Source organism: Apteryx rowi, unplaced genomic scaffold (assembly GCF_003343035.1).
Source record: "Apteryx rowi isolate R43461 unplaced genomic scaffold, aptRow1 scaffold_291, whole genome shotgun sequence".
NCBI lineage: Eukaryota > Metazoa > Chordata > Aves > Apterygiformes > Apterygidae > Apteryx > Apteryx rowi.
The window spans coordinates 1,032,352-1,053,546 of record NW_020449319.1 but is presented as its reverse complement, the minus strand read 5'-3'; the positions used below and the strand labels follow the sequence as shown (position 1 = coordinate 1,053,546).

Genomic DNA, 21,195 nt, shown 5'->3' with positions numbered 1-21,195 from the left:
GGATTGCAGAGAGCGGTCTTTTCAAATCAAAAAATACAGCTCTGCATCCTGCAGAAATACAATGGGATAAAAATGTCCTTTCACAGTGCTGTTTGTTATATATTTTATATCAAGTTATTTGCATATGGAAATAATGTACACAGGCTGCATGCTGATTCCAGCTAACTTAGTATAAATTTGGAAAAATTGTTTCAGTCAGTGCAGTTACTCTGCGTTTGTACTGAGCTCAGGGGCTGTTCTGCAGTAAAAAGGGACTATTTGCAGGTCTGAAATACTGTTTTGCTGGCATGAAGAGGTTTGGGATCCATTATGCTAGGAACCGAACGTACACGTAGCAAGAGGAATTTCTCGCCCTGCTAATCCGTTACAGTCTGCAGAGAAAGGACAGGATAAATTGGGAGAAAGGAAGTATTATTATTTCCATTACAGAGGGACAATGAGGCAAGAAGAGACAAGACTTTCAGACTAGGCAGAGGACCACAGGAACTGCAGGTCGGGAAGGGACCTGCTGAGCCACTGAGTTTTCTCCTTTGCTAGCACCTACGACTGCGTCCTCGCATCACCCACTTTTGGCCCTGCTCTGCGCTCTCTGAAGCCAAATGGCACTTTCTGCTGCTGAAGCTCTGTCTCTAGAGGTGCTCGCTGAAGCCTGCTCTTGTAAATCCTCTGCAAGTCAGCTGCACCGTTTTCAAAAATAAATCCCTGCCCATGTAATGTCAAGCATTCACTACTGTTACAAATGCGAACAACCCTTCAGCAGAAAAATATACCTCAGCCTCCAGGACTGTGGGCATTTTTCATGCCGTAACTCTCGCCAGCCAGCTGGAGATGGCAATGCACAGGATATTAGACCTAAGACTAGYTACAGCTGTTGACTCTTAGCGACCATGAAGCAGTGCTGCAGACCGATAAGAGCAGTAACGCTGTTGTGTGCAGCTAATCTTGGTGGAAGGGTACTCGCATATTTTGTGTTGGCTGCCCTGTTGCGTTTGCTGTGAAACACACCTGTGTTCAATGTCTGTCACAACTTTCAGAGCAGAAAATCTGACATCTAAATTTTACATCCAGGACTCTTTAACTTTCAACCTTTCATTTGAGATTCAGCAATTTTTGAAGCCAGGGGAATGTACATTTCTTGCCCTATTTCATTAAACAGATATCCATATGCATTGATTTTTAGTCATTTCTTCTCTGACTGTGATTTAATGAAAATTGCAACTATCACAGAATGCTCTTTATTTTCATAGTGTCTTCCAATTAGGATGCACTGTCAATAAGTATTGTTATAAAAATAATATTTAATTATTCAGGAGATAATATTATACAGTACTCCTTTCTATAGTTTACTGAACTCCAGGCTTTGGTTGCAACAATCTAAACACTCCTTATCTTGCAAAATTTTCTCTGCTCTAAACATATATAATGATTACACTTAAAACTTCAGGAATAGAGAAAGCCTGGTAACTTGAGAAGGTTTCATTATTTACGTACCCCTTTTGCATCAATTACACCAGGTTTCGCATTGAATTTCACCGTCTTCAAACGGGCACGCTCCTTTCTTTCGACTCTGGGGAAAAGAAAATGCAAATAAAGAATGACACATTGATTACAGCCGTGTTTTGGATGATACATTTGATATCTGATCTCCCAAGACCTTCAGTGACTTACTGTGCATCAAGCAAGCATTACAACAACTTTTACAAATTGGAAAGAGAGAGATGTCAAGTCATTTACTCAGCCAAACAAGAATTTGCTGGCAGATATGGGACTAGATTCCAGGAGTTTTGGCTTTCTGACAGCAGCAGAACTGCACTCCCTCCACAAACAGAGATGTAATAAAAGCACATTAAAGTACTATTGACCTTCTCTGACTTAAGCTGCGCAAAAAAGAGTAATGTTTAGGGTTCTTCTGTGGTCAGTAAATTAAAATATAAACATAGAAAGAATAAACCATTTACCTCAGTTGTTTTAGATGTGTATTTTAGGGTGGAATAAATTTCCCTCTGTGCAGTACCTTTCTTTTCTTTCTATAGAGGGAGCTTTGATCACTGGCTCATATAAATGACTAACTTTTAGACAGTCCAAATTAGGTAACATGAATCCCACCTTTTCTGAATCTGTTTTCAAAAAAAATCGTGGTTTCAGACTCATGAGCAGCTTAGGGCAAAAAATCAGCACGTGTTGTCTAAGCTTACAGCAGATACAAAGTAAAAAGGAGAAGTTTCACCGGATGGGTTGAGATGATATTTAAGCTGTGGTTGCTGGAAAGGCCAGTCCTGCTCGTTTTCTCACCCACCATTCTCCCTTTGCTCCCGGCAGTGCCTCCTCATTGCTTCCCTCACCATAGCAGAAAACAAACCCAGCAAAAAAAGTGAATAGCTTTTAATGGTTTTAACGAGCTGGATCAGCAACACAGCACCATAGGAAGAGGGGAAGGGAAAAGGGAGCAAGTCCTTCCTTTTCCTCATGGTTCTGAGGCACCTGGAAAGCTTTGCCTTGAACCTCCCAGAAAAACAGAGAATTTCTTACTGAACTGAGCAGAAAGAAGGTACCTAGAAGCCTCCCAGTAGCCTATGTGTTATTTGGCAATCCTTATCAAACAGGTCAGATAGATACTTTAAGTTTTATCCAATTTCCTCAAAGCTGTAAAAGAGTATTAACCATAAACATGCAGATGGCCTGCCCAGAGCTTTGTAGAGCCCTCTTCACATGATCACTGTTTAAATCTTAGGTTCTGCAGTACTGAGTTTATGATGTCGAATCTCTTTTATGGGTTTGCTCTCAGCTCACTTTGGAGAATGAATGCTAATTCATTAAAGTAATTTTGAAAATGTTACCACTGGGAAGTTTTTCTAAATTTTCTTAAGGACAGAGTTATTGTTTTAAAAACCTTATTTAGAAATGATTTTTTTAATTTCTCTTCTGAAAGATGGTGGTATGCTATCTGTAGGAACACAATTTTCAAGTGCAGAAAAATTTGCTTGAGGTTTTGTTTACTTAAAAGACCACACAGCTTCACTGAAAAGAGCATTTCTGAGGAGACATACAAATACTTAGGGGCAGAAGAGCTATTTTCAGCCACTCACACACATCATGATTTGGATCGGTGTTCTTTTTTAAACCCTGTCCTCCACAAACCTGCACATGCAAACAGAATGAGAAGAATTTGCTTTTCTGCTCATTTCACTGGAAACCTCATTGCTAATAGGAGTGGGTGAATTCTGAAGACAATTATAGCTTGGTCTATATTACCAAATAGTGTGGCCAAATTGGAAAGGACCTGATTGATAGCCACGGATTACACATTTATTTTGGGGGTAGTGGTGGTGGTTCTTTGGGCTAGTTCCAGCGTGGTCACATGAACTGAACATCTATTAGCAGGTGGATGCATTAGGTGAGTTCTTGGAGCACATCTTCAAGTTCAATTAGATACAAACGAATCTAGTGCGCATTTGCCAAGACTGACCAGCAGGCTGAAACAATGTGCACTAAGTGAGTACAAAAAGGAGATTTGCCTTGAAAGCCCACTAACATTCCTCATCTAAGCTAAAAAAAACAATGTAGACAGCCCATGAGCCCATATCATAGGACGTGATACCCTGAACTAGTGTGGTATGATCCATAACTTGGCTCAGTCTGTTCAGTTCTGGCATCCATGTATCTTAAAGAAAGCTGGAACACTGCAATGAAGAGCCTCAAAAGTGATTGGATCCTGATTTCCATGGCTTCAATAAACACAGCTTGAGAAAGGACTTGTTATATTATATATGTTGTACCTTCAGAGTCAGAAAATACTGAGATCAAAAAAGTTCTCTTTAGCAGAGAAAAACTTAGCAAAATCATTGGCAACAAGCCAATGCTAGACAAATTCAAATAAAAAAGCACAGGTATATATTTTTAATGGTTACATGTTTAGCCACCGAAATAAACTAGAAGAGGAACATGTGTCTCGATACCTTCATATCTTAAAATCAGGACTGAATGCCTTTGAGAAAGATCTATCAAACGCAAGTTACTGTCCTCAGTATAGAGGAAAAAGAGAGAAATATGGGGATTTTTTATAAAGAAGATCAGACCAGACAATCCAATGTTCCTTTTTTGTCCCTAAATGTTATGTAATTATATCCTGAATTTCCATCATTCAATGGATGAGCTTTTTTTAAAAAAAATTTGAGTAAAACTTAAAATTTGTTAGCATACTGAAATGTATGCTGTAGAAATTTTACCTGTGGGAAAAGTATACACTTGCAAGTATACTTGCAAAGTTCATTATTATTACAGGACCTATATGTAATTATAGATTTAACCTTGTAATGCAGTATGCTTAAATACTATTGCCAGGAATTCAAGAACAGTCTAAATAACAGTGACCTCTCCCTGAAACAGAAACAAACCCAAAGAAAACCAGGTGCAGGGAGAGAAATTTAAAGAAAAGAAGCAGCTGTTCATTTCCTTACTCACCTTGACTAAAATAGTCATTACCATAAAACCAACATTTATTACCTTTGAAAAATCATCTACAGAATCTGCTGGCCCAAGCGTAAAAATCTGATCATTTACCTATAATTGAAACAGTAATTCTATTTGTCAAAGATTATGAATTACTGTAGGAAATCTAAGTTGAATCTTGCAAAGCTGGTTTATAAGAGCTCAATATTGTATTTTCATTAGACAATAAATAGCTGGGAAATAAGTGAGGTTTACGATATCCTCCAAGTTGGTCAAAAATATAACCTTTTTTCCATTTTCCACCATTTCTTACAAATGACACTGGAATATATTCCTGCAAATCTTAGTTTCTAAGTCTGGACAGTGAGATTACCTAGTTTCTGATAATTATTTTTTAAAATAAAACTCCAATCTTTTCATAGAATGATAATTAACACAACATGTTTCCTTCTGTCTGAGTGGGCTTACATATTTCCTACTGAAACAGAATGAATGCTAGTTACTATAGTTACAGTTTAAATTTAGAATACATGCATTTCTCTGTTAATGTGGAATATTCACATGGAAACAGCTCAAATGCAGCTTTCAGATTAAATCTATGTTGTTAAAAACATATGAACAGTCTTAAAATTAAACTAGCAGATGAATCCCCATGGAAATTCAGTAAGAAATGAAGACCTGAAGCTGTGTAATTGCTTAAATAGGATGGATGCCTTCTGAGAAAATAATTAGTTCAAATAAACACGGCATTCTCCTTATTAATCTATGTTAACATTTGAACTCATTCCAGGCTTGTCTAACTTCTTAAAACATCTGCTTTTAACTTCATTTCTTATTCACTGCATAGAGAAAGCTGGAAATGAACCCTAAAGAGTGGATCTTATTTATGAAATTCCTCATAATTGCATTAGCAGTCATGAAGGACTCGCTGCTGTCTACAGGCATTGCGGACATGAGGAGCTGCAGAAACATTCTTTATTGCTTTGAATAGTATATAAATAATGTTATTAAGTGACATTAATCCTCCAGGCATAGAGAACAGCAGTGTTCATACATGCTTAAAATACTTGCTGAATATTGCAAATATTTCATAATCTAGGACTGTGTTAAGGACAGCACAGTGCTAACTCCCATTAAAATTTCCCTGACACCTTCCACAATAGAACCTCCTTCTGAAATTCCATGTGTCTCAGGGTGATTACATTAGTGTTGCTGCCCAAAGTGTCAATAAAATGGGCTTGCTGGTGGAGAAAGGCTAGGAAAAACTGAATGGTTTTGCCCAGATTATAATAAATTCTTGAAGCACTTTGGCTGAGATGCTCTGCTGCCTTCATGTGTTGGCCCAGGGACTTGAAATGTGATAGGGGGTTACAGTACTTTAGGACTGTACTGAACTATACCCTGTACCATGTTTCTTCCCCCCAAAAGGGTATATTCCTTTTGGTTCCGTGCTGTGGTTTAGCTCACTTGGCTACATACACTTGTATGTGGCCGTCTCTGAGCAGATGGAGCACGGTTGTTTCCTCTCTATCCGGTCTCAGGGTATGGCTTGGGAACCTCTCCCCAGTGCCTTCTGTGGTTTCTCGGAGGAATAAGCTTTCTGAAATGAGTATAGTGGAGTGAGGAATATAATGAAGGTAGGGACTGTGTGAGGCAATATCGAGGGAGTGCCTGAGATACAGCCTTGGGAGAAGACCCTTGAGGAGAGGCAACAGAAGCATGACAGTGCAGGACGGCTAGGAACTGTAAAAGAGGAAATCATATCCTAAAAAGTAAAATAGAGACATATTCAGTTTACAAATCAAGACCTCAAAAGTCATCAAAAAAGGAGAGCTGAAGATAAGAATCAGCATCCTTAGCTGAACACCCACAAATACTTCAGAAATTAAGGGAAGAAAAATTGTTCAGTGTCACAGCTAGAATGGATGTGTTAAGTGAGACACTTCACAGTGACACTATATAGATAAATTCATTAAAGATTTCACAGATAGTACAAAAGATATGGCAGGAAAAGCTCCAATTAAGAGTATCAAAAAAAGACCATGAAGAAATTAAGCTTATTTTTCTCAATGTCCTTTGAAGGATGTGTACCAAAASGTGTTTTGAATGATAACGATAAGAAGAAATATTAAATATCAGTTCTTTGAGAACCTTCCAGCTCTTAGAAAGTGTATCATTTATTTTTAAAAGAAACTCCAAGCACTGCCTGAACTTTTTTTGAATTGTTAGTTTTGTAAGTGCTATATTTAAAAAAAAATAAATATGACCACCTTTTCCCCCAAGACAAAAGGAGTTCAGGCACAAAGAATCATTTGCAGCAGCTGACATTGTGAATACCTAAATAAGATACCAGTGCAAATTCCTTACATTGCCTTAGGAGTTAGCAAAATAATCATCTCTTGGACAATATTTTGAACAATCAGCTGAGGAAACTGATTTTAAAGGAAGAAATGTTTCAGTTTAAACCGTATCAATTTTTCATTCATTCATTCAAAATTCCATTCATTCACCACTGCTGTACAAAGCCAGATTATCAAGGGTTTGTGCAAAGAATTAAATGAAGGTGGAGGATTCCCATCTGCCAAGTTTGCAGAGGCACAGATTTGCAGCCCATACTTGCCCGATATAACCGTTGCTCCCATGCCCATTTCTAATTATAACTCTGCTCAGCAGAGCTGTGCCCAAGYGGTGGAGGAAAGCACAGATACAACTCTCAAAACTACTTCATGGCTCAAGTCCCATTTTCAAAAGTGCCTGGGACTCACTGAAGCTCAATGGGATTTCAAGAGATGTTCAAAGACACCTACATCCTATACTCAGATGTGACTTGGGATCTGAAAAGCTCTGAGTCACAAGTGGGGACAGTATTGTTTAGCACCACTGGTGGGGATTTCATATCCAGCTTCCTACCCATCCTCCAAGTATAGCTGCCTGCAGAAGCACTGCAGTGACCTAAGACCATCTAGGATCCAGGACAGCTGAAGTATGTCCTGCATACTCGGTCTTCTTGAAGGATGCTGATTCATGACAAGTTTCTTCATCCACTAATTGGGCATCAGTTGAGATCACAAATTTGTCAGCTGCCCCAAGCTCCTCCATCACTGCTACAGAGAGCTTTAAATCTCACTAAAGGGAGTCAAGGTCTTGAGGAACAAAAAGAGTAAAGTGTGGCATTGCTGACTATTGTGGCTACACTCACTTCCAAGGGCTCTGTACTCATGGGAGAACTGATATTTCTGATTTATTTGCCTAAGCTGCTTATGCAATGGGAATTACTGTCTCATATGGAAGAGCTAGTAGCAGGATAATAATATAAAATCACACTTCTCCAGCCATTTGAGTGTTCAGGGTGTGGTGAGATGCTTCCTTTCAGCTGGTTTCACATCCCTGAAACCTTTCTTCGTAGCACACATCTTACGGCCTCTTTTTCAAAAAAATGATTCATTCTCTTCTTCCCATGTATGGCTAAAGGATGGGAGAAGTGCATTTAAAATATACCTCAGCCTCCAGTTCTTCCTTACTAGTAAGTTCAAGGATTTCCTTGCTCGGAGGAGCCCTCTTCTGAGGACTCTTCAGAGGACTCTTCTGAGTCCTCTTCTGAGGAACCTACTCCAGGGACGCAGCACGTAAAGGCATTGTAATATCTGAATTCTTTTGTGTTTCTGGGCCCAAGTCGCTATTGAAAATGGGCCTCTGGGATTTTTCAAAATGAGACTTTCAATTCTTTGTGTACATTTCAGACAAAAAGAAACCAAGAACATCTCAACCAGATGTGAACTGTGAGCCCTCAGTGTTGGGGTTTGATGGGCCATTGGGAATTCTGTCAATGCCTTTGTAAAAGCACAAATCAGTCTTCTCAGTGAGGATGTAAATTATCAAGTAAGACATGCTTTAATCTTTAACAACAGTATTGATCACTGATGTAAAGTAGAGATGCAAATTATGTATTGGTGTCTGAAGTCCGATATAAATGGTTAGAGTAGCCTAATTTGCACAGATTTGGCACTGAGGCATTTTGCAGAATGAAAGTTATTTCCAAATCCAGCACGATAAGTGCAATAAGGAGAGTTATCAATTAGAAAAATGCAGCATAAAAGGTTTACTTGAAAGAACTTGCTATATGTTACATCTTTCTGCTAGTCTGTTTCTTCTTAGCTTGTTCCATCATTTGCAGGTCATCCACATTGCATTTGTTTTGCTGCCCATCAAGTGAAAGATAAAAATATGTGTTTTTTATAGTCCAAATATGTGGACTCAGATTATAATTTCTTTATTGCTTTCATCCTCTGCACTGTTTAGCCTTGCTTACGTGAGGTCTGATTTTACCAGTAAAAGCCCATTCCAATTTTTTTTTGAGAAAAAATACATTCCTGAAGCAATATTTTTGCAACAAGACATGCATTATTAAATAGGAGAGAACATGCTCTCTTTCAGCTCTCCATCTCCAGTAACTTGCTTGTAGAGGGCAGCTCAGCACCTGTTCAATATTTTATGAAAATGCCTAATGCCATTAGGAAATGAAGTCTCATAAAACTGGGGGATAACAACCTTATTCTGTTTAGAAGCTAAGAGCTGTTAAAAATAACTAAATAATTTGCCACATTCTAGGTCACAAATATTGATACTTTTAATGGCCTTTGTGAAAGCAAAGTTTGTTTTATAATGAAAACTACCAATAAAGTTTGACTGATGGAAAAGTGTTGGCTGCATTGAAAAGCATTTTCAGTGAAGCTAGCAGACAGTGCTTTTCTAGGACACAGGATACGACAGTATTTCTTCTGCAAAGAAGTTTACCATGATTGCAAGAGAACAGGGAGAGGAGTATAAATACACATGCATATCAATTTTATTCCATATTTATCCTTTCCTGTTAGATTAGTAAGTACAGTCAGGTAACTCATTTTAGACAAAGCCTACATGACCATACCATGTTAAAAAGTTTTGTCATCTGAGAATTAGAGTCTTAAGACATTTTTAGAAAGGTAGCCAGCTTATAGGAGAACCATTAAAAGTAAAAGTCAGCTGAGTGGATAAACATGTCCTTCTGCCAAGCTGAGCAGAATGACAAATTTAAGCTGGCTTTTTGCCCACAGGGATTTCTGTGATGGGAAAACCTCTTCTTCCTTGTCCTGAAAAATGTTTGTGAAACGCTATTTTTTTTTATATGTTCTTTTCTCCCATTTTCCTCTGAAAGGGGAGAGTGGGTACATGTTTTTGTGGGGAGACTGTTGTGCATTTGAAGACAAAAATAGCAGGCAGGTACCATCGTACACCTCTACTCTGTAATAACAGAGATACAAGTTGCATAACCTTTAGCAATCAGATGTTCTTAAACTACCTGAAAATGGAAATCTCAGAATGATGTCTAATCTGCGAGTCATTTCACAGCTGCACATGTTAAAGATAACAGAAAGACTAGTGTGAATATTTTAGTGTTTTAGGACAAAACTGTCAGTGGCTACAGTGGAGGCGAAAATACGAGTGGTGAGAATTCAGGGCAAGGCTCTTCTGGGGCGATCTGTGGGAAATCACAGACTTTGCTAAATTAGATTCAGACCCACAGACGCAAGTCGAGCAGATATACACAGATCATAGACAACACCGAAGAGGGAGGTTGCTGTTGTATGGGGCTTGCAATCTAGGAGCTTTTCTATGTGCAGAGACTCAGCAAAGTGAAAGTGAAGAAAATGGAGGTGTAAAATCAATGCTACAGCAAATTAAAATCTCTTTATTCCTGAATTAGACCATCGGTCTAGGAATTTAATACACTGCAACTCCTGCACGTTGGTTTCACAATTTTGGTTGATTCACTTTAACTCTTGTGAGTATTTCTGTGCAGAGGAAGTCTTAGACATAGGCTTCTCTAACCACTGCTGCTGCCCTTTACAGAAAGTTGAATCCATTTTGCTTATCCGGACAACAGGAAAGATAATGAAGCAAACAAAAGCTCTTGTGATCAAAAATCCAGCATATGTAAAAATGCAAATTAAATCTAAATCTATAAATCTAAATCTAATAACAATCTAATATTAATCTAATTCAGTTGGCCACTCAGTTATAAAATAAAGCAATTTTTGATGTTAGGGGAGCAATCCATATGTCTGAACAGTGGTGTCTAGCACGTGGATAAGCCCCACAGGCTGTCTGAGACAGTGGTACAGGATGGGCAGACCTGCCACAGCACCAGGGAGACCCTGTCTGACGTAACAACCATACCCTGCTCTCACCTTAGCTATGACTTGGATGGATTTTTATGGTGAGTGCGGAAACAAGAGAAATGTGGCCTGCAGTGTTCATTCATTAGTATTATATGATAACATTTATCTGTTGACTGTTAAACCAGAATTGAAGTGGTCTGCAGCTTTTTATGCTAAAGTCCTACTGTTGCCAACATCAATATGACACTATATCATAACATCTTTATAGCCTTATATCTGGCTTCTACCCAGCTGTCTACTAAGTCCCATGGTCCAGAACCACAGCTGCAATCAGGTGACAAATACCAACAAATAGATAAAATTTTGCCTTTAACTGCAGAAATGGTTGCAGTGATACTTTAGCGCTTCAAGATACTGAGCTTTTATGTTGCTCTAAGCCCCACTGAGATCACTGGTCCATCAGTTCACATGATCTGGTCCTCCTTGATGGGACAGACTGGTGGAGAAACATGGAGCCACCCTCACTGCTTTGTGCTGCTTGTTTCAGTAACTCACATTTAGCTTTAGTGCMACCACCCCAAATTCACTCTTAAAGCTTGGCTTTACAATTATCAGCAAGAAAACAAGTCCACACACAAGTAGCCACACTGAAATCTAGTTACAAGTACCTTTCAAACTCTTTTGAAACAATGATAGGCAAAGGTTGGTAACAYATCCAACATCCTGGCCAGAATAATAAGTGGCAGTTCCCCTGTAATTATAAATTATAATTTCTTCTGGTATATCACATATGTCATGGAGGAACAAAGAGTATTGAGTCTCGATTTATTATATGAAATTTTTCTTATCAGCTCATCCTGTGATGTCACTATTTGAAGGGTTCTGCTCTAGAAAAATATAAAAAAAATGCAAAACCAGATATTTGGCAAGGGGTTACCATACACAATGCTGTAAGGAAATTGTTTTGTGTGTATACGTATATTCATATATACGTATATACACACGTATATATTCATATATACATATGCATGTATATAAATCTATGTGTGTATATATGTGCATATATATGTGCATGTATATTTGTATATACATATATTTATACATACATAAATGTGTGTGTGTGCGTGTGTGTGTGTGTGTATGTATACTGGAGTAAACCCAAAGAGGTCAGTGGCTTTCAGAGCTATTCCATATTGATTTCACTTATGAAAAATATAGAAATTATATATTAACTGTTGCTGGACTGGAGATTAGGGAGGAAGCCAGAGAGCCAAAAGACCCTTCCTTGCATTAATAATCCATGGATCTGTATGCCCTGCCAACTGTCCAAAGTGCAAAAAATGTTGCAGTTCCACTAAATAATATTCCTGCACATATGCCTAAGAAAAGGAAGGAGTCCAAGCATAAAATAAACACACACATCCCTAAAGAAAAGAAATAGAAATAAATGGGGGATTGAAAAGTATAAGACAAATATAAAAAACCTTCAGCATACAAACTCATAGGAACCTGGGCTCATAGGACGGGTCACAGTCCAAAAGGAAGCTGCAAATGCCCTTTTCCTCTGGCTCCATCACAAGGAATATCTTACTGCTAGATTTTAAATATGCCTCATTATGTATACTGCAATGCGTACAGAAATAGTCCTATAAAAACTGTAACAGATATAAAAGAGTGGAGTAGCATGGATTAACCTGTTTAGACAATGATTTCCATACTGCAGATGCCTGCATTTGGTCAGATGAATCCTAGGTCGACTTTGTTTGGGATCAAGTCTCACACACTCAATAGCACACATCTGCAGAGGAAATTCAACTCTGAATTAATAAATACTGGAAAGTATGGTGAGTTTTATTCTCTGTAGCTCAGCCCTGTATGCAGCCATTGCTCGTCTTCCTCTTGGTGTTCTTGGTTTGGCTCATATTTTGCAGTGGCGTAAATGACCAGGGAAGATGCAGACAAGAGCATATCAGTATCACTGGCTGACTGGGGACCAACTGGAATCCACAGTATGGAAGTAATACTCACTTTTCACTGCACTGAAAAAATAAACTTGTACAACTGGAACCTTTTCTGAACTAATAGCAAAACTTCTCCCCCAAACTCAGGTATATCGCACCATTCCATTAACGTGGATAAAAAAACAGTTGCTGCTGATCTTTCCAGACCTCTCAGATTCACTAGTGAAGAAGTGGGGTGACAAGTGGAGAGCATGGTAACTATTCCTGCATCTTTACAAATTCAAGCCCTTTTATTTTTAGACTCCAACCAACCTATTTTCACCTTGCCATTCTCTCTTTTTTTTTTCTTCTTTTCTTCCAGTGTTTCTCAAGTCATGTCTTTTTCCCAGGCAGTATCATATGTTTGACCTTGACTAGACACCCTCTATTTTAAGTCCTTCTTGAAAACACTACCATGCAGGTAAGCCAATAAACTTTAGGCACTTGCATCCTCTCCCGTCTACGGAAGATATAGCTCCACCTCTTAGTCAGTTGTTTTGCCTTCCCTTATAGATGTTTCATTATGTCTGAAAGCTTTTTGTAGCTTTTGAGGGTAGGCACTACACCTTGAGAACGAGCAAGCTTTGTGCACGTACCTCCCTCAGTAATAGTAGAATAGGCCGTTCTCTTTTCCCATTTGTGATCCAATCGTGTCATTACAGCAGTGCTTACCATAGCAATTAATACTAGGAAAGAATTCCTTTTTCGATATCTAGAAATTATATTTGTTTAATGGGCACATTTTCCCCATCTTAAAAATTATAATGTAGTTTTATTTCTATCTATTATAAAGCTACAAAATTGCTTTTTGCTGAAAATCCTGGTGTGATTGTTATTCAGACATGGTCATGATTAGAGAAAATAAGGTCTTTGCAAGTCTCATGTCAATAACATATTTGCAAGTCTTTAGTTTACTTTTATGTGATTTAGAACAAGAGGTACCATGAGCTTTATTAGCACCTGGGCCAGCTCTCCTTGAAACACCAGCAGGTGCTCTGTAGAGCATCAGACATACCATTTTCCCTTTATAAAAAATATGCGTGATCATTTTAATATTAATGCTAAAGCTGAAATAGAGAGCAATAGAACAGTTATATGTGGTATGGGAGCATTGCTGCAAAAGAGAAATGTAATGTGGTTTGACAGGTTCCATTTTCCTCCTACCCTTTCAGTTCTTGACCTTTCTATAGCAACTACCAACAAAGGCACAAAGGCACACACTGACTTGTGTGGTAGTCTTGATACTACCAGAGACTAGTGGCTGATTTTACAGAGTAATTAGACAGAGTAAACAATATAGACAATGAGAAAAAGTCAGATGTATATTTTCTCTCCACCAGTCAGCATGAATCCATCACCACTGAACAAGGATTCAGATTTAGCTTGGAAATTGGAGGAATGTTCCTTGATTTACATTATATGAAAAATTTCCTGTGATATTGGTTATCCATCAGTTTCCAGGCAGGCAGAGATTAAATTAACAGATTTTGAAGCCAAAAAAGATCATTATGTAATTTAGACTGGTTTTCTACATCACAGAGGCTCAGAAGATTAATTCCATTACTCCCGCAAAAGAAAGACATACAGTCTTGATTTGAAAATGTCAAGACATTCATCACATCCTTCAGCAGTTTGATGCAATGGCTAATCACCCTGACATTAAAACATGCGCTCTACTTCAAATTCGGAGATAATTCCCAAGTGTGAGTTCTGGTTATTCCTTTCTCTGCTAAAGTCCTTTAGTGGATGGTGCTCACTCTTCCTCTCTTTCTCTTTGAAGATACGAATCACATCACCTTTTCAGTTTCTTTTCAGTACAGTTAAACAGCTCGAGCTCTTCAAATCTCTTGGTGAAAACCTTATCTCCCAACTCTTGGAATAATGTCTGTGGGATTTTCCTCTACTTTCCCTATTTTTTCAGTAGACTGATGTTCCTCTCTTTGGAATAAAATGGGAACTTTGTCCTGACCAAGGACTTAAAAAGGAAGAGGCTACACTCACCTCCTCTTGCTGGGTATAACTCCCATCTCCTCACTGTCTCCCTCCAGAGTGACTCTCCTCGCCTGCCACCACTCATCGTCCGATGCGTTGATAACGTGAAGGATGTCTCCATACTTAAAACTGAGTCCTTGACTTGGCAGGCCACTGTCTTTGCTCTTGTCATAGTCAAACATGGCTCTGTGAAAGGAAATAAAGACATGAAGACAGGCAATTTTATCAGTCTTGGAAGCATTTAATTCTGAATAATTTCTCATATTTTAAGTTCCAGTTAACCCTTACTCCTTTCAAATGGGACAGGTCTTGCTCTGTGGAAAACTTTCTTCTTAGAAGTTAATCTTTATAAAATACATTTTTCATCTGATCTACCTGTCTTTAAGAGAAACTGARCAATGAAGTACCCTATTAACTGTTCTATTTAATAAAAGCTACAGAGTAATCACCATTTCAGAGTATCTAGTAAACATATCTGGTATCCAAAAATCTCTATGGTGATCTTGCCAACAGCTACTTGTGATTGTGAGGATTATTCTTTTCTCACACTTTCCTGTGCTCAGGTTTGGCAGCCTGGGGTATACTGGGAGAGCTAAATAAAAGGGACCAAAATTTTCCTAATGGTTATGCATTTTTTTTTGTGTGTGGGGGGGGGGGGCTGAATGAATGCACCTAGGTTAGCATTTACTCCAGACCAGAAGTGAGCTTTCAAAGTGAATCTCCTGATTATTCCCACTCACAGTGCTTTGGTTCATGTCCTGGAGCTGTGTTAAGTTGCACAAATTGGATTCCTGAAATTTGAACTAAACTGAAAGATGCACTGACCGGACTAGTGCTAGTCTGCCATGTACTGCCTCATACCGTACGCAGGGTGAACACCAGGTCCTCAGCACCAATAGTTTCACTACCCACATCCACACTCCTTGTGCTGCACTACCTGCCCATGTAGCCGTAGCTATTATTTTGATGTCAACGGGGTGTTCCACCGGTGAGAAGTGGACCTCTGCTTTGGGTATGTCTGTGCTGGAGTCCCATGCATGGGGGAACTCCATACACACAAATTGAGAACTAGCTGTAAGTAGAGTACCTGCCTTCAAGCTGTGGTTAGATGTAGTTCAGCATGAACTAATTGCCGAGAGATCCAGCCTGGGTCCTGGGAAAGATCTTCACCCATGCTGAGCTCTGTGCCACCAAGCTACAGTGACACCAAAACTCAGCTTCATCCAGGCCCATGCCTTGCCCCTACATCCCCTGCCTGCAGTGTAGATACACCCCTTATTTCTGAGGGCAAGGCCCTGCAAAGCTGCATGTGTGCAAGAGGGAAAGGAGCGTGCTTGAGACCCTGAGGAATTCCAGTGAGACTGTGCGAGTGCTGGTCATTAGTTGGAGTTCTCCAGCTGAAAATCTAGATCTTTCTTTCTTACAGGAGAAAATACACAGGAATATTTTCCCCATATAAAATATAATTTAAAGATCATCCCTGACAAGAACAGATGTTTATTTTCCCATAGAGAAATTCATATGGGGAAAACGGTATGATTATAATCTTAAGCACAGAAACACTACACCAGTAAAGTCCCAAGAGATGTACAATAATTCCTATTCTTTTATTGTCAGAAATACTGTCTTGGTAATCTTCACTAGTAAACACTTCTGTGAGAAGGATTTGATATACAGTAACTAATTGTTGTGCATGGTAGTGTAATTATAGAGAATGATTATAGCAGCTTTATGGGCAGATTTAAAACACTCAAGGCTATCTCTCATAATGAGAAGCACTTAAAAAATAGTTATCAGAGTTGTAACTATGCAACCAGTATCATTTAAAAGCTTTTCTAAACACTCATTCTGCTTTAAACGTCTGGTTTGCAAAGAGGAAAAATGCTGTTTGGAACATGTCCTCTTTTAAAGAGCTTATGGTCATGCACTAACATCTTCAGAAAAGCCCAGATAATTCCTTTCTCTGAGGATGAAGACAGTAAATAATCCTTCTGAACTTTACCTAATCCATGAGCTTGAATATGCTTGTGCTTTTCTTGGTAAATGCTCTTGGAGTGCAAGTAACATTTCAAACTTTTTAATGGCTTAGCAATGGAAATCCTTTAAAAACTTGTCTAAACCTTAGTAAAAAGTTACATTCATAAAGGATTTTAAATGGTAGCAGATCATCTGCTGCCTTGTCAAATAAGGCTTTCGATAAGGGCATATGATGAACCATATCAATCCAGAACAAGTGTGTCCTGACAGCTAMGTATCTAGTCAGTCACCTTTCCTTAATTAATTACATCTGATCTCTGGAGAAATTGCAGTGCACATACCAAGAGACATAGAACATATCATCCTGTTTGTATTGGCTTTATCAGTATGCAATGCTCTGTGTTTTATAGATCCAATAACTGCATTAAACAAAGCCATCTTCTTAGAAATTCAATGAATAATTGTGAGCCTTGCCATGGAAGCCTATCAGCATCTCAAAATCCTAACTACAGAGTTGGGAACAATGATGAATACTGGGCAGGTGTGATACAGTCTCGAAGCCATGCACAATTAAATTACTCAAAACTAAAGACAGCCTCTTCTTTTGCAGAGAATATGCAAGACAGTCGCATTGCTGAAGTAAAACACATGCTGCACTGGAAATGCTCAATATTTTTAAAATTCTAAGATAGAAGGTGACTTTCAAAAGCTAAGCAGTAGAAGGCAAGGGGGAGGCAGTGTTCTTTGTCCTTGAACAGACATTAGCACCTCAGAGCCCATGTATTAATGTATAAGCACAGACTGCCATTCTGCTAGTTGATGTTAACGATGAATGCAAATGGCAGTGTTTGCCACTGACTTACTTTGATTGGAGCAATCATGTGCAATGCTAATTAAAATGAGATTATAGATCTCAGACGAGAGAACTTTCGAGCACACTTTTTATTGACTGAACAAATTCGTGGCTGCATGCACTGCAGATGTTGATTGCTCCATTAGTAAATGAAAATGATACAAGAGCTGACTTCAATGCTCTTTCCTAAATATTCCAAATTAAGAACCAGGTTTAAGTTTATAACATAACCGTATTTAAGCTTACAACTTTGATAACATTGTGAGCTCTGTAAAACACACTTTTGCAGGTTGGCAGTAGGCCCAGCTATAAAATGAATGGAGATCTTCACTGTTATATGTATTTAGAAGTTAACATGACTACCTTGGGCAATAGACCCAAGGACACTCATCCTTACCTCCTCCTTTCAGTTCTTCTCAGGCTGCAACTACTTTTTGAATCTCTATGTGTTCAATTGCAAGCTCTGGATTTATTTAAAAGCTCACATATTGTCATTTCTAATTTTCTACCTGATGAACAGCATCCACTTCTGTTTGTGCTCAGTCTTGCTGTAAAGCAAATATATATAAAAATAAACCACAGAAAGCATCTGCATCTGTTGAGTGCCAAGTGAAGTGATGCAAAATGAATGCCTTTTTAATTGCTTCACCCAGACCTTCCATTTGATAAAGGTAGAGGAAGGAGGAAAATCAGAAAAAGATGCTTTTTTTTTGGTTTTGCTCTTCCATGTATTTAGGCAATGACAGCCCAGTCTTACAGGCTACTATGCTGCATCCTGCAAGCACCAAAAGCTTCATCAAAGAGAAAAGTTATACTTTCTGCAAAAACTATTTGATCTGTGCAAGCTTCTGCAGCTCGATAACCTATTACATAGGTTTTCCCATGCCATGGGCAATATCGGAGGAAAGGCTAAATGTAGTAGGATCTTTGCAGAATATTGTGTGTTAAGGAGAGGGCATAAGCAGTATAGTCCAGTAAGAGTCCTGTCCCCCCTCACAGTACCTATCCTGCCAGTCATGCTAACATGACTATATGCTTTCATATGCCTAAGCTGGCTTATTCATAACTTGCTCAAGCAGTTCTTCAACACACTGAGCTGTAACTCACTTTTTGTGTCTTTTACTGCAATTTTTAAAAATAATAATCTCAATAACCTTCAAATGGTGCTTATCTGACAGGCCTGGATACCAATAGCTTCTCTTTTTTTTCTGCACAATTGATAAAAGCACRTCTTAAAGAGCAATTCCTCTTCTTTCAGCTGTTTTATATCCTCAATTAGCTGCTAGCCTCCCCTATTTAGTCTTTTGAGATCAGATAGGATAGAATCAAAATCTCTGCTGGGCTTTTTCTATGACAGTAATGGATCTTTTTTCCAGCCAGCTGATTAAGTCTATTTTCGAATGGAAAAAGTCAATTTTTAAATAATTTAATTTTTATTTTAGAGCCATCAYCAGTGACACTTTCAGACCACACTAGCATCAGAAAAATTCCTTTTCAGGATCTCCTGGATAGCGCATGTCATAAACAGGACCCTGAGTTACCCAGGAAAATACAATTTGCTGTTACAAATATGACAAGTCCAGTGATTACTATCACCTGGGATGCAGATGAAACACTGGAATAGGAAACAGAGCTTGCTACAAACTAATTTTTCATATGTGGTAAAATCATGATTTGGCCGTCTTACTTTCCTATTAGGAAAATAACAATAGGAAAGGGTGTGATTTTCAAAGGCAAAAAGGACATGTAGGCAGCAAATTTCCATTAATGCCTTTAAAATTTGTTCTTCAATTCCCATTCACATTTTTTGAGTGAGTTTGGAGAAAACTATTTAATATCTGTATAATATGAAGGTGAAAAGTGTTATTTAGGTGCTGAATATTACTGCCATCTTATTGGTGAATTCCTCCTGCTTTTTAAAAATTAAGAAGCATGGTTGTTCTGAGGATTGAAGCAGAAGGTGCAGACATTTAAAGCAAGCTTGATATCACAAATATTTAATACAATGTGAGTTTAATTTCCCTGGTATTATTCCAAACTTCAGATCCGATCATTGCACTAGGCTAATCTCAGCAGTAATTTGGACAGAACCTAGCAGGTTTTATTTTTGTGGTTGGACGCTTCTTAAATGTTTTTAGGAATCCACATCAGTGTAAAACATGAGACAAACATTTCACAACATCATCAAAATTCATTGTTCAAAAATTATTTCAAGTGAAAATTCTGCCAGTGCCAAACTGCCATATACTGCCAAATGTGTGGTGGACTATATGTGGACTATATGACAATGAAGACCATTTAAAAGGGGGCTTTTTTCTTCTTTCACTTAGTGCAAATACTCCAGCATTTGAGATATGTCCGAAAGCTAAGCAGCATAATTACATAGTAAGCTTCTATTTTTAATGGCACCTGTTTGTGCAGCTGAAGTAATAAATGTTTGAAATTGGAGAAAATATATTAGCTTTAAGGCAATGGTAAATCAATTCACTGTGCAATCCTGCATATTCCAGCCTGTGAGCATGCACCAATCTTTACTGCAGTACAACTTTTGACTGTACCATTACCAGCATTTTAAAAATGAAAAATAAGGTACAGGAAGAGTAAGTGATCTTGCTAAGCCTGTGGCAGAGAAGAGAATTTAACAGAGAAACCTAGATTTCTGGCCTAATGTTGTAAACTCTATTCATAATTTAATTGTCTTTGTGATCTTCTTGAAAAACAAGGGGATATTAATGCATTTACAACACAGTAATATATTTTGCTGAACGTTCCTGTTTGTTTCGTGCACAGAACCAAAATCTTCAGCTACTGAGTCACTGCACTATGGCCAGTAATCTCAGCTTGGTACAGTCAAGGTACTGTGTGGCAGCTTTATACRCATCTTTGAAAGTGCTTTTTTTTTTCTGGCACAGATGGGAGTTTTTACATAAATTTCCAGCCTGCTCTTTGTCATTTACTTGATTATGAAATGACAACAACATTTAGCAGGAGAGATTTTCACCTTCTGTAAACAGTCCCAACTCTTCTGCAATCTGCCAGCATATCCTCATTTACATCCTCATTTACACCATTACTGTTCTCTAAAAATTTCTTTCGCAGAGATTCTCAGACATCAAACTTTATTGTATCTCCATTAGGGACAGATAGTTTATTCTCCCCCTCCTCCACATCTGTCCTCTGCCCCCACTCCCCACCCCACCCCCCGCCATCCCTTTTCTTCTTGCGGATGGGGAAATCCAAAGCACAGAGGTTTAATGATTTGCCTGGTTTTAGACAGCAATTCAATATCAGAGCCAGAATTAGAAACCAAGCTTCCTAGCTGTCTTTTCAGCACTCTCAGTAATAGATGCATTTCCACCCACTTGCAGGCTCAGCTTGAAGAAAACATTAGAAGAAAATGAAAAAAAMCCCACTAGTGTAATTCATTGTTATAACTACAACAGAGATCACAGCAGTGCTGTGATAGAAGCAGATATTGCGACGCAATTAAAATGCTATTAAAAGGGTTAAACTTGCACATGCTGGCATGTCAATAAAGACTTCCACATTCTCTCAGCTTTATTTTCACCTAGAGAAGTTGAACAGGTAAATCCGATGCGTGCAGCATACCRAAAGGTTGCTCTCTCCTTAGGGGGGTAGGAAGCTCTGAGGTGCTGCTTGACATGCATGGAAGGTGTTAATAGCCCCTGTGCTAGTAATGGTTGAGTCGTACATTATCACCTGCTATCAAAGGGTGGGAGTGGATGGTTTTGAAGAACACCTTTCT

General features: G+C 38.5%; 1 protein-coding gene across 1 annotated transcript in view; it reads right to left on the bottom strand.

The window, feature by feature from the left end:
- Positions 1 to 21,195, bottom strand: part of DLG2 (discs large MAGUK scaffold protein 2) — a 646,550-nt gene that overhangs the window by 43,724 nt on the left and 581,631 nt on the right. The window contains exons 15-16 of the mRNA XM_026069322.1: positions 14,609 to 14,785; positions 1,492 to 1,567 (exon numbers count right to left, since the gene is read on the bottom strand). Of these exons, the coding sequence (XP_025925107.1) occupies positions 1,492 to 1,567; positions 14,609 to 14,785 (253 nt within the window). The remainder of the gene's footprint in view (positions 1 to 1,491; positions 1,568 to 14,608; positions 14,786 to 21,195) is intronic.